The 12837-nt window shown below is 46.8% G+C and overlaps 1 protein-coding gene across 3 annotated transcripts in view; it reads right to left on the bottom strand.

The window, feature by feature from the left end:
• Positions 1-3209: 3209 nt before the first annotated feature.
• The window catches only part of B4galt5 (beta-1,4-galactosyltransferase 5), a 63961-nt gene continuing 54333 nt past the window's right edge, over positions 3210-12837 (bottom strand). Inside the window, exons 8-10 of one of the 3 annotated variants that reach the window (XR_015446040.1) lie at positions 8249-8350; positions 4216-7439; positions 3210-3748 (exon numbers count right to left, since the gene is read on the bottom strand). Coding sequence is in view for 1 of the 3 variants with exons in the window: in XM_087197728.1 (XP_087053854.1) it covers positions 7292-7439; positions 8249-8350 (250 nt within the window). In the remaining 2 variants the exon portion in view is untranslated. Of the gene's footprint in view, positions 7440-8248; positions 8351-12837 lie in introns of all 3 variants that reach the window. The other 2 variants (XR_015446041.1, XM_087197728.1) reach the window with 2 other exon arrangements.

Below are 12837 nucleotides of genomic sequence, written 5' to 3'. Positions count from 1 at the left end.
AGCCAAGAATAAGGCTTATGTTTGCAGAAAGAGGATTTCCTCCTAGGAGCTGGAGTTAGTGCTCCAGGCTACTTTGTTCTTTTCTCTGCATTGTCTTAGGGGAAGGGGGTCTGTAAACAGGGAAAGAATAGAACAGAGTATGGGCCTCATTAGGTTTGCTGGCTAGTCCCGACTAGAAAGAGTTAAAACTTTGGTGGAGGGAGCAATTAAGAGGACAAGGAGGCTGGGGATTTGGCTCAGTGGCACCACACCGCCTGCCTGTTTCAGAAGGGCAAGGTCCTGAGTTTGATCCCCAGAACCAAAAAACCAAAAAGAACCCCCCACCCCAAAAAAAGAGTACAAGGAAGAGAGCTGATAAACAGAGCATGGAGTAAGTCAGGAGCCTTAACTAAGTTAGCTGCCCCTTCCTACCCATAAAATGCAAAAGAAACAAGGGGTGGCCTTGCCACCAACTTAGAACTTTGGGTCTGGGTGGCTTCTCACATGCATTGTTCCCAGGACGAGCACTCCAGTGACAGCTTGGAGACCCGCACAAGACCCCACGACCAGCCCCCTGGCGGGCCAGCCTGTGCTCCCAAGCTCACGGGTGACCTTGTGCTTACTCTCACAGTGATCGTCCCTGGGGGTGAGGTCACTGTCCTTCTCCAAAGGAGGAAACAGGTCCAGCTCCTAAGTGGGACTCAGCCTGGGCTGTCTGTACCTTTCTACAACCTTGATCTCATCTCAGTGGTTCTTGGCCTAGCAAAATGCAACAGCCGCTCTTCATGCACGCCGTGCCTTAGGTCCTAGAGGATGGGCAGTCCTGGACAAGGTGCTAGGGACCAAACAGTTAGCAAAACGGGCTCCTTGTCCCTGTTCTACTTGGGAAGAAAGACCGCTAAAAGAGGGAACAAATAAAAATTGTACTTCATAGTACACACCAGTGTTGGGCACGGGCTAGTTTCCCTACAGTTCCTTCCCTTTATTATTTTTATCATTATTTTTGGTGTGGTGCTGGGGATGGAACCCTGATCCTCACATGTGCCAGGCAATTGCTCTACCAGTGAGCTATACTCCAGCCTTTCCTTTTGGTTCTAAACTATTTTGCTTCTATTGTTTTTGACCATCTGTTCCGACAGTCAGAGTAACAGACCCAGCGCAGGGGCCTCCAGTTGTCTCTTTTCTGACCCAAGAATGTAGTTGCAAAACTGTAAATGGCACATTTGTCCTGTGGTTTCTCCTTCCCTGGCCTGCTCTTCTGTGTTTCTGTCACTGCATGGTCATTTCCATTTCATGTGGGTTGACAGAGCCTCGCTTGTGTGGCTATTTTCCTCCTGGCAGGCAATGTGATGTCTTCCTATGTCATTGCTCTCATCTGTGTTTGATCACCTGTCTCACCAAGTTGCCCAAGCCGGCCTCGAACTTGGATCCTCCTGCCTCAGTCTCCAGAGTAGCTGGAATTACAGATGTGTGCTACACATCCAGCTCTAAATAATTTTTTTTTCTGGTACAGGGGATCGAACTCAGGACCTTGGGCTTGCAAGGCAGGCGTGGTGCCACTGAACTAAATCCCCAGCTCTTAAATAGATTTTTTTTGGTACCAGGGATTGAACTCAAGACCTTGTGCTTTTGGGGCAGGTGGTGGCACCATTGAGCTAAATCCCCAGCCCCTTTAAATAGATTTTTGGTAGAAGTTGACAAAATATACTTAAGTTTCATTGAATTGAGAAACTACATAAAAATGGCCAAGAAAATTTTGATAATATGCAGTGGAGTTACACGAACATGTTCACATATGATGCGTGGATTCTATGTAAACCATATTCTTATAAGAGCCAAAAAGTTTAGAGAATGTGTATTATGGTTTGTTTGTTCGAATCCCCCAAAGTTCATGTTGGAAACAGGGGCCTGATAACAGCTCTGCCCTCACGAGTAGATTAATGTCACCATAGGAAAGGGCTAGGTATTTTGAGTAGGTGCTGGTGGTTGTGTGTTTTTGTTTTTTTTGGTACCGGGGATCGAACTTGGGACGTTGCACTTTGGAGGCAGGCAGGGGCCCCACTGAGCTAAGTCCCCAGCCCTGCTGGTGGTTATTTTTTGAGACAGGGTCTTGCAGTGTTGCCCAGGCTGGACTCATACAATCCTCCTGCCTCAGCCTCTTGAGTAGTTGGAATGACAGTAGAGGTCACCATGCTTGGCAATGAGCTGTTATAAAACCAAGCTCAGTCTGCTTTCTTTGTGTGTGGTATGGGGGATGGAACTCAGGACCTTGCACTTGCAAGGCAGGTGAGGCACCACTGAGCTAAATCTCCTTCACCCTGGTCACCCTTAGTCAGCTCATTCTCACCTTCTCTTGGCCTTCCGCATTCCACCATGATGACTCAGCTGGAGGGGTCCACTGGATGTCAGTGCCGTGTGTTTACTGTAAACTTCCCAAGCCATATGTCTGTCACCGCAGCAGAAAGCATACAGCGAATTCGTATTCTCTAAAATGGAAGAATGAATTCTAGGAACAGAGGTTAAGAGCAGAAAAATATTTATTGAGGGAATAGCTGCTGTCTCCTGAGAGGTAGAAAGGGACCCAGATGGGTAACCAGGGACCACAATTTACAAAGAAGTTTTTATAGAGCAAAACCCACGTGGGTACAATGTGGGTTAAAGATATGGTCAACCAATAAGGTTACCAGTACAGTTGCTTAGGTAACAGTGATCCAACAGGGAAGGAAGTCACATAACAAGGGTACATGGAGAGAACAAAGAACTTCTCAGGGGGTGATGGATCTGGGGGTCTTGGTCACTCACCTAGGCAACTGATGCCTGTCTAGACTTCACCAGACCAGGTGTTATCACTTATCTTATCCCTTGGGGGAGCATGGAGACCTGGCCTCCAGCTGATATATCTCTGGCCACGGTTGCAGTGTTTTTACCTTTTGTCTTGACTCTCTCGAGGGCTCAGCCCTGTCTGCTTGCCTATTATATTTCTAACTCATCTGTCTGTAATCTTACCATGGGTGATAGGGTCCCAGACTGGTTTCTTGTTTTTTTGAGACAGCGTCTCACTGGGTAGTTCAGCCCAGCCTTGAGTTCACTGTGTAACCTAGGCTGGCCTCCAACTCTTGGCAATCCTCCTTCCTAAGCCTCCGGAGACCTGGGATCACCAGCACCACCACACCCAGCTTGGTATCTAGGTTCTTGAGTGGGACAAAGAATTGGATGTGGCACACAGTGGAAAGGAAAAAGCAGCAGTTTAATGAAGTTTAATTAGGTGATGGTATGCTTGGGGCGAATGGGCTTGTGCTAGGAGAAAGAAAAATTGTCCCAGCTTGAGGGTGCTGGTGTAAGAATTTAAAATGTTGAGCCAAGTCTAGGGCACCATCCATTGGGTCTTCCAGAGCATGACTGATAATGTGATTGAGAGGGTGCTGAGTCATGTCCACGTCCACGTCCTCTATTGCGCATTGTCCTTTCCCATAATTCACTGTTGCAACTGGATGTGTGAGATGCAGTCCATATGCCCGAACCTTCAGTGAGCTCCAAGTGAAGAAAGGTTACTGCAGGTCCTGCAGGACGATCTGGCTCCAGGAGTCTTATCTCTGCCTCAGGAAAAGGTCAGGGAGTTGGCCCTGGGGCATCGCCCAGATGCAGGTGAGTGGAGGGGAGAGGTCCAGCAGCCCCAGTTGTGCTGTCTGTCTTAGCCAGTTGAACTCTTGGAAGGGGGGATGGAATAAGGAACAAAGTCTTCTTTCTTAAGGGTGACACTTTAGTGGGGCTGACAGTCAAGGAATGAATAATGTAAAGCCAATATGAAGCCGAGTGAGATGTACTGGGAAGCAAAACAAAGCAGTCTTCCCCCTCCTCGCCCAAGCCATGCCACTTCTCTCCTGTCCCTGCAGCTGGGTACCTCCCTGGGATCTCCCACGCCCACCTCAAGGACCCTGCCCCCTGCTGTCACACCACAGGTCTCCCAGAGCTCGGTGCGGCTCCACTCTCTCCTCACACCTGCACTGGCAGTGGGCCAGGAGGCCACCGAACCGGTGTTATTCTGCATCTCATCAAGTCCCAAGCACCTGCACACAGACCTGAACTCTGTGAATAAATACCATTTTGTGTGGTAAACATTCAATGAATAGAAGCTGTGATTATCATCTCTGGGCAGAACAGGGCAGAGAGCCGACTCTGGACTGACCTCAGGACCTTCAGGAACCAAACTCCACTGCCCCTCGACTTGGCTGGTACCTGGGGGAGGGGGATGTGTGGTTCCTTACTGCAGGAAGCTCAGGGGGTTCGGGGCTGCCATCTCCCTGAAGAGCTCTCCCTGCTGCTGGTCACTGGAGCTCTGGATGCTGAACCTCTCAAAGGAAGGAAAGGCCCCCATGAAGCCAAACTGCCAAGGATAAAGAGAGACAACCACCAAGGTTTGGTTCTTGAATATGTATTTTTTACTGAAAAAATCATTCATAAATTAACATACAAAAATGTACAAACACATGAGTAAATTATGTAATGACAAAGGACTATTTTTGTGAAAAGTGTTTTTAAAACATCTTTAGATTTCAGTGCAAAAATGTACCCCTGGCACCTCTTAAAACATAAGAGCAAGCTCAAAAAAAGTAGTGATGGAAATAAGCTAGCTTCGTCCAATCCCATTATCAATGGTGGGCAGATACAATCACTACATGTGGCTGTTGCTCAGCTACTAATGTCTGTGGTGGAGGAGCTCTGACAAAAAGAGTCCCTATTATGTCACCATGAGTATTATTGGAAATATCACCTCCCCCAAAAAACCAGTATGAAAGGGGAACCTTTCTTGCACATAGCAATCAAAGACTAGGTTGATTTAAGGGGTCACCACCTGTCAGTAGCCTCGAAGAATTTCAGCTGCCAAACTAAGCCCAAGGTCACATTTGGTGGTTCTTTCTCTTTTTCAACATGAGAGTTTCATGCTATTAACAACACACGTGCCTGGCCGTATGCCTATAACTTTTACACTTCCCCTATAATATTCAAATAGGTGGGGACATGATTAACAGTGTGTACTAAGAGATTCTATACTACTAAACTTAGGCATCATTGCAAGGGGATGTAAGTGACCCTACTTTAGGCAGTGAAAAGAAACCTTTCCTTTTGTCCTCAAAGCAACATTTTTGTGATTAAATCATGTGTCAGCCTTCAGCAAATAGCAGCACTTGGTGGCACTGACACTAATACAAGGCTTCCAACAAGATCACCAACTCGTGCCACTGCTGCACATGCGACATCACTAACCCAGAACTCGTCTGTCCTGGAAAGTCCTTCCCAGTGACATCACAGCTCTATCACATGGAAAGCAGCTCACAGCCTTCAGTGACGAGAGAGAAGGGCGAGGGTGGAAGAGCCGGGGTGGCAGGGAGTGAGGGTGAGGGAGTCTGTATTGCTATATGCACTGTGAGACAAAGGAAACCAAACAAACTTCTGTGTGATGTTCTCTCGTGAAGGTGTTTTAAAGCATGAAATGCTTACAATTTGTTGAAAATGCATGATACAACTTACCAGCACTGTCAAGGGCAGGCAGCTGCTCTCTCATATGCGCTGGTAAGAGCGTTATGTTGCAATGTATCTCCTAAATACCACTCTGTTCTTCAAAAGAACAAACACACAAACAAAAAACAAGGCCTGGCCAATCACTCCCACGGTGTGTGGGGATCATATGTCCACGGAACCAACACATGCAGCAGAAAAAACCCAACCCACACATAGATACACACGCCCTACACACACCCATGTAAACCATGAAAATTAAGAAGTTGAAGGCAAACAAGGCAATTAAAAAAACTATGAAGTACTCTTCAGAAAGTACTCCGGATCACAATATATAAATATGTTTTATGGAAAGGGGGTGGGGGGATCTGGCATTTTCCAGAATCCTGCAGAAGTGGCCAGAAATATAAACTGAGGGCTTTGGCTCAGGGAAAAATAAAGAGGCACAAATTCAAATGCAATTTAGAATCTGACTTCAGAAACACGTGGAGCTTTGCCAGTCTAAATTTCAAAGCTCTGATTTGGTCTCACCTGGGGCCCAGCTGACCCACAGCACGCAAGTGTCACCTGCCCCCTGGCTGAACTCTTCCCACTGCAGTTGTTCCTTACTTCCATGTAGCACAGACAGAATAACTGTGGACTAATCACCTTTCCAGAAACCAAAAGGGAAAACGGAATCCCTGAAGCCAGCTGGCCGTTTAGGCACAGCTCTCAGACACTGGACCAAGTTCCACAGGAGAAAGGACAAAAAACTGCAGTCCAGAGATCTGGCTGGCACATAGGAACCCCAGGGGTCAGCTGTGAGCAGGCACAGCAGTGTGCCGCGCAGCGGCCTCCTGTCCAGCAAAGGCCTGGGGGGCAGGTGTGCCTGGCCACAGCAGGAGGCAGGAGCAAGACTCCTGGAAGAGGGGAGGGAGGGAGGAGAGGTCAGCTTCTGGGGAAGAAGGGGTTTCACCTGTTGTGGGATATGCTCTGCATCCACTCCCTTTCAAAGTGACAGCAATTTGGGAGATAATACTCTTCAATTACATTTTTTTTTTTTTGGTACCGGGAATCAAACTCGGGACCTTGCGATTGCAAAGCAGGCAGTGGAACCACTGAGCTAAATCCCCAGCCCTCTTCAATTACATTTAACTGAGTTCCTGTGTTTGCCAACCAAATAAGCGATCTAATGTATAAATCCTCACTTTGAATTGGAGCCAGCTATAAAATTAAATTTAAAAAAGGCATTTTACATGGCTTATTTACAATTATACTTCTTCAAGAAGTGATTGTTATATATTTACTATTTATCGTCCCCAAATCCCTCCCTTCCACCCTCAATCCCCACCCAAAGCAGGTAATTTTTTAAAAAAACAAAACCAAAGAGAACACCAGAGATGCAAAGGATGGTGCGGAGTTCCATCGGCTTCCTGGCGCGCAGTTGCCTTGGGCAGGGCCTGCCCTGGGCTCCAAAGGCGCTCACAGTGGCGGCCGATGACAGGCCCAGGGCGGCTCACGGCCTGTGGGGTTCTGGAGAGTGTGGTGAAGATGGGATGCTGGGGTGGGGAGATGGGGAGAGAGCAGCAGGACAGACGTCTGTCTTGTGGAAACAAAAAGCCAGTGCTGATGAGGGGTGTCCAGAGATGACCCCTCGGTCCCAGCGGGTCCTACAGTGAAGGCGTTTGTGCGTGTGCTGTGTCACAGTTTTCCCTGAACCCTGTGGTCCTTCATTAGACTCTGTTGCTAGTCCCTTCCTGTGGGACCAGACTACTTCTGTGGTGCTGATGGCAAAGCCCACGTGCTTCTCTTCCTCTCAGTACTCGTTCACCTGAGCCAGCTCGGGTGTCAAGTTGACAGTGATGTTCTTATACAAGGCGTCATATGTGATGTTTGCAAAGTAGTTCAGGTTGTTGAGGCCGTCCAGCCCCTGCCGCTCCTTGGACTTCCTCAGCAGGGCGTACCTGTAAGGCCAAGCAGAGAGAGGGCGCCAAGTGAGGACCCAACCTCTTCCCGGAAGAGGGCAGGATGGGCCAAGCCCTGAGAGGATGGGGCCAGGCTGGCAGGCCCAACCAGGACTTACGATTGCTTGCTTAGAAAAACCTCCTGCTGCCGGCCAGGGTCCTCACTTACTACTTTACCACCTCTAACCCCCCCACCCGGCCCCGACAAATGAGGAGGCCCAGGCTCAGTGGTGTGAAGGGACTCGGCCAAGGTCACCAAGTGGGTAAGGAGGTGAGACTACAACAGGGCAGGAGACAGAGCAGTGTGTGCTCGGTGCCTTCCCATTCTCAGAGGCGGGGTTTAGCAATTAGAATTGCTTGTCTGAAGGACAACTCTTCCCACACTTTGCAAAAGACACCCCCCCCCCCAAGTCACTTGTGAAGAGAGACATTTTTCTGTCCCATCTGAGGTTTGTTTATGAAAGAATAGGAGGAACACGACAGCTGCAGCCCCATGGATGAAGCTCAGGACACCGCCTGTAACGGGAGAGGGTGGCAGGCAGAGCAAACGCTCGCAGCACCTTCAGATGCAAACGCGACCATGTGCTTGGGATGGGCACAGGGAGCAGGGGACTTCCAAGACCTCACTATCCAAGTTCTTGCCAAAGACCTGATGTCACCCCTAGTGTCACAGCTCAAGCAGACACAGGCGGTGTGGGTTACTCCCTGTCAGATCAGGACTGGAATCATTCTAACGTGAGCTAAGACACCGGGACCCGCAGCAAGCGTACAGAGGACATCTGTAAGGGGAACATGTGAACTGTACCAACCTTCCAAGAAACTGGACCTCTCCTCTGTGGTGATGAGGAATGGACTTGTACTTCCCTGTGTCGCCTTCGGGCCTGCTCACAGAATAGCCTGCATTCTGTACTCTGTGCAAGACCAAACGAACCGGCTTTTAGATAAACAGTCCTCCCCCACCTTTCCCGAGTGACCAAAGCCTAAGAGTCGTGCTACAGCCTTTACCTGGCATGAAGCAGAGCAGAAGCTTCCTCACCCACCTCCATCTTACTAACGCAGTGGGGCCATTTATTTACCCCACAGTGGAAGCTCCCACCGGAGTCTCTCCACGTCCCACGGCTCTGGACATGCTGCAGTCCAACGTGCCACTCTCTCACCACGGTGGCAGGTGCCATGCAAGTCAGCAGTAGCTGATCCCAAACTTGTATGCTCCCTGTACTTGCTACTACAGTTTTGCAACTCAATTAAATTAGATATAAGAAAATATAACAAGGAAAATAGAGCTGACTGCTTTCAAAACACCTGACAGGGCCCCGGGGATTTAGCTCAGTGGTTTTGCTGCCTGACGCGCAAGGGCAAGGGCCTGAATTCGATCCCTGGTACCAAAAAAAAAAACACCTGACAGAGGCAAATTCATTTAAAAAAACCCTTTTTTTTGGTGAAGGAGTTAGCTATGTGCCTTAAAGGATTGAAAGGAAAACCCACAAACACTTAGAAAGATTTGAATCGAGGTTTCTTAACGCCAGCCTCACTCTACTTTAAAGAGCCCTAACTGGAAATTATGTTGGGAAGTTTTCTGTACTGGGGATCGAACTGAGGACCTTGCACTTATAAGGCAGGCGCGGTGCCACTGAGATAAATCCCCAACCCTAAGGGACATCTGAATTGTAGAAATGAGCAGAAGTGAGGACAAAGTCCAACCAGCAGAGCTGGGATCAAAGGAACGGCCACAGCCCAGATGGAACAACTGGCAAATGGAGGTAAAAATTTGAATGTGGAGTGGAAATAAAACATCTACCTTTTAAAAAATTACTGTATTATAGTTAGCCAGCTGGTTAATTTGAACCTGGATGAGGGGCTAAGACAATATGTGGAGGCATTTTTGGTTGCAGCAATGTGTGTGTATGTGTGCGTATGCGTCTCTATTGGCATCTGGTGGTCAGAGGCCAGGGATGCTGCTGGGACAGTCTCAACAGAATATTGTGGTCCAAAACACCGATTGTGCTAAGGCCAAGGGATCCCCAGGTGAAACAGGAGAACTTCTCCTGCATCTAAATATTCAAATTGTTTATCCTCCCAGTAAGTTCACAAGTTTAGAAAAGAAATCTACAATATATCAGATTATGAAAGAGGAAAAACAAAACCAAACCCCTGGCAATGAGGCTTGCTGTGGGGTGTCTGTGGCAGGGAGCAAGGGAGCCCCAGCTGCACACAGCCCTGTGCACCTGCACGCCTCTGGCTACACTTCCCTCGCTGGTTCATAGCACCTGCCCTTCCACAACCTTCAACAAAGCAATTCAGCAAGGTCACGATGCCACTTTCTTGACTTGAGGCCTCTACCCGACTCCCCACACAGATGAATCACTTTATGGGATGTGACTCTGATCTTCATGTACAACCGCACAAATCATGAAAAGTCACTACTGGGAAGTAGAATTCAGAGGTGGCGTGCAGGCTATTTATCTTCAATGCTGTTAGTAAAAGATTTCCCAAGCTGTGTTTAAATGCAACTTGATCTGGGTCTAAGATACAGCTAATACAGAAAGGCAGATGCTATTGATGGGACATTCACGGCACAGTACTGTTTGTTGCAAGATCTTCCTTCCTTGGGAGATTGGCTCCCAATTATACTCTAATTTGACATACCCAACTGCTCTTGCTCAAATCTAACAAATATGGAATGCCTACTGTGTGCGTGGAATTGTGCAGGGTGCTGGAGAAAAGCAGCCACAGCCCCCCGCACCCAGGGCCCTCTGGTGGGCTGGGAGCTGCCTGGGAGCGTAGAGAGCCAAGCCTCAAGGACCAGTCACCCAGATGAGTACACGGAAAACAACGCTATCTTCATCCATCAGATTGGGAAAGGGCACAAAGTAGTAGTTTATATGCTGTGTCAGGGGTGGTGTAAGAAAATGGACCTGCTGGGCACAGTGCAGCAGTGCAGCAGTGCAGCGCTTGCCTAGCATGGGTGAGGCCCCACGTTAAACCTCAGGGCCAAGGGTTTTGTTTTGTGTTTTCCTCTTTTAAAACGTGACATGGGCCGGGGATTTAGCTCAGTGGTTCCGCCGCCTGGTGCGCAAGTACAAGGACCTAAGCTCTATCCCAGGTACCAAAAAAAAAAAAAAGTGATATATTGATCCCTAACACTCACCCCACCCCCCACACACCCCCCAAAAAAAAGAGAAAAGAGAGAAGGCATAGTAACGCAACATCAGTCAGAATTGGGGGGGAGGATTTTGGCAAAAAAATCCAGGTTTGAAAGTGCATATGTTGCCTATGTAGCTCACAACTAGGAATTTAATCTAAAGAAATATTTGTTCATGTGAACAAAGGATATTAAAAAACCTAAACATCTGATGTCCATCCAAAGGAGAGGAGTAAAAACGTCTTTTTTTTTGGTACCAGGGATCGAACTCGGGTCCTTGCGCTTGTGCAGCAGGGGGCAAAACCACTGAGCTAAATCCCCGGCCCGAGAGGAGTAAAATGAATCACTGTGTATCTATGTAAGGGAATACCATGTAATTGTTATCAAAAACACAGATACTGCTGGAGGAGGGCAGATGAGGCCTGTCTCAAGTTGTCTGGATAGGAACAGAAAGACACAGCTTGTTAAAGGGCTACTTCCAAGGGATAAAACAGATGGCACTGGGGATGAGACTCAGACCCTTTGGTTTATATGCCTTTGTATCTTCTGAATGTTGACCAGCAAATTATTAATTTGTGACCAATAACCAACATATACTTTTTTTTTTTGGTACCGGGGATCAAACTCTGGACTGTGTGCTTGCAAGGAGGCGGCGGAACCACTGAGCTAAATCCCCAGCCCGTATACTTTCTTTTTAAAATCCAGGCCAGAAAACAAATAGATATATGGTGGGAATTAAATTCTTTGACATTTGTTCCTTATAAGTTACCATTTATTTTTCCCATTCTTTTTTTTTCGGTACCGGGGATCGAACTCTGGACCTTAGACTTGAGAGGGAGGCGTCGGAACCACTGAGCTAAATTCTTGGCCCTACCATTTATTTCTCTGTGAAAACATGACACCATGAACACCCAGACTGTTCACACAGACTGTGTAACACAAGCCTCAGGCAATGCCATGGTCAAATCGTGTGCACTGTCACTAACAGTCCACTATGCAGTTTGGGGAGGGTTTAGTGACACTGTACACACAATGCCAGTGAAGTATAAATTTTAGGTATCACTGATGGCAGGAGGGGGACCACTCTGTTATAATACAGCTTAAGAGTCTTAAAAATGGGAGCTGGGAATTTTGCTCAGTGGTTCCACCGCCTGCCTCCTGAGTTTGATCCCCAGTAACAACAAAAAAAGTCTTAACAATGATTATATTCTGACCATATTTCATTTCTAGGGATTTTTCCTACACATGAGTAAGAAACAGGCAAAAGAACATCCACTACATTACAATCTATACTAGTGGGAAAATGGAAAGACAATAGGGAATTGTTAATGTAAATTACAGTAATCCCTTAACAATTAAATGGGGCCATTGTACACCCTGTTTGCAAAGAGTATTTAACACTGACATACACAGCAGTAACATCTCCTGAGCACTTTTCACATACCATACCCTAGGAAGATGTTGCATAGATGTCATCTCTCTTGGTTTTCACAACCCTGAGATTTAGGCTACTACTATTTTATAGTGTTAAAAAACTAACATTAGATTATTGTTTGCTTACCACTTTTTAAAGACAAACTCATTGAAATGGTAATTAATGCTATTTCTCAGTATTCATATTGTAGGCAATGCATTTTATTTTAATGGTCATGTGTATTTTACAATGAGCATTATTCCTGATAAAATGACAATTTAACAATATTTCTTAAGTTTTTATTTTTCCATGTCAAATGAGAATAAAAAGAAAATACATGCTTTGGTTGGATGTAGAGCGTTTTTTTTTCTTGGTACCGGGGATCGAACTCAGGACCTTGTGCTTGCGAGGCAGGCGATGGCACCACTGAGCTAAATCCCCAGCCCCATGGGTTTTTTTTGGTACTGGGGATTGAACTCGGGTCCTTGTGCTTGCACAGCAGGCAGTGAAACCACTGAGCTAAATCCCCGGCCCGATGTAGAGGGTTTTTGAAAAAATAAATTTTATTTTATCCCATTCCCCCCACTCAAGCGCCCTCCCTTCCATATGTACAAAAGCTTTGTTTTCATTTTTTCCTTCTATTTTCACTTGAAAGTTTTTTTGAGAATGGTAACAGGTGTTTTTTAATGTTATCATGGTATAATTTTTTAAATATATAAAAATCATTTCTGACTCCAAATATTATATGTGCTGCCGAAGTCAGCACTCTGACTCCAAATATTCCTATCTCTATCACAAAAGAAAACTACCCAGGTGCTTCTAAAATCCACTCAAAGAATGGT

The sequence above is a fragment of the Heterocephalus glaber genome, unplaced genomic scaffold (genome assembly GCF_053883595.1).
Source record: "Heterocephalus glaber isolate CG9 unplaced genomic scaffold, H.glaber_assembly_v1.0 deba00001673, whole genome shotgun sequence".
Taxonomy (NCBI): domain Eukaryota; kingdom Metazoa; phylum Chordata; class Mammalia; order Rodentia; family Bathyergidae; genus Heterocephalus; species Heterocephalus glaber.
Note: the sequence above shows the minus strand (reverse complement) of the source record. Positions and strands in the feature narration are given on the sequence as shown.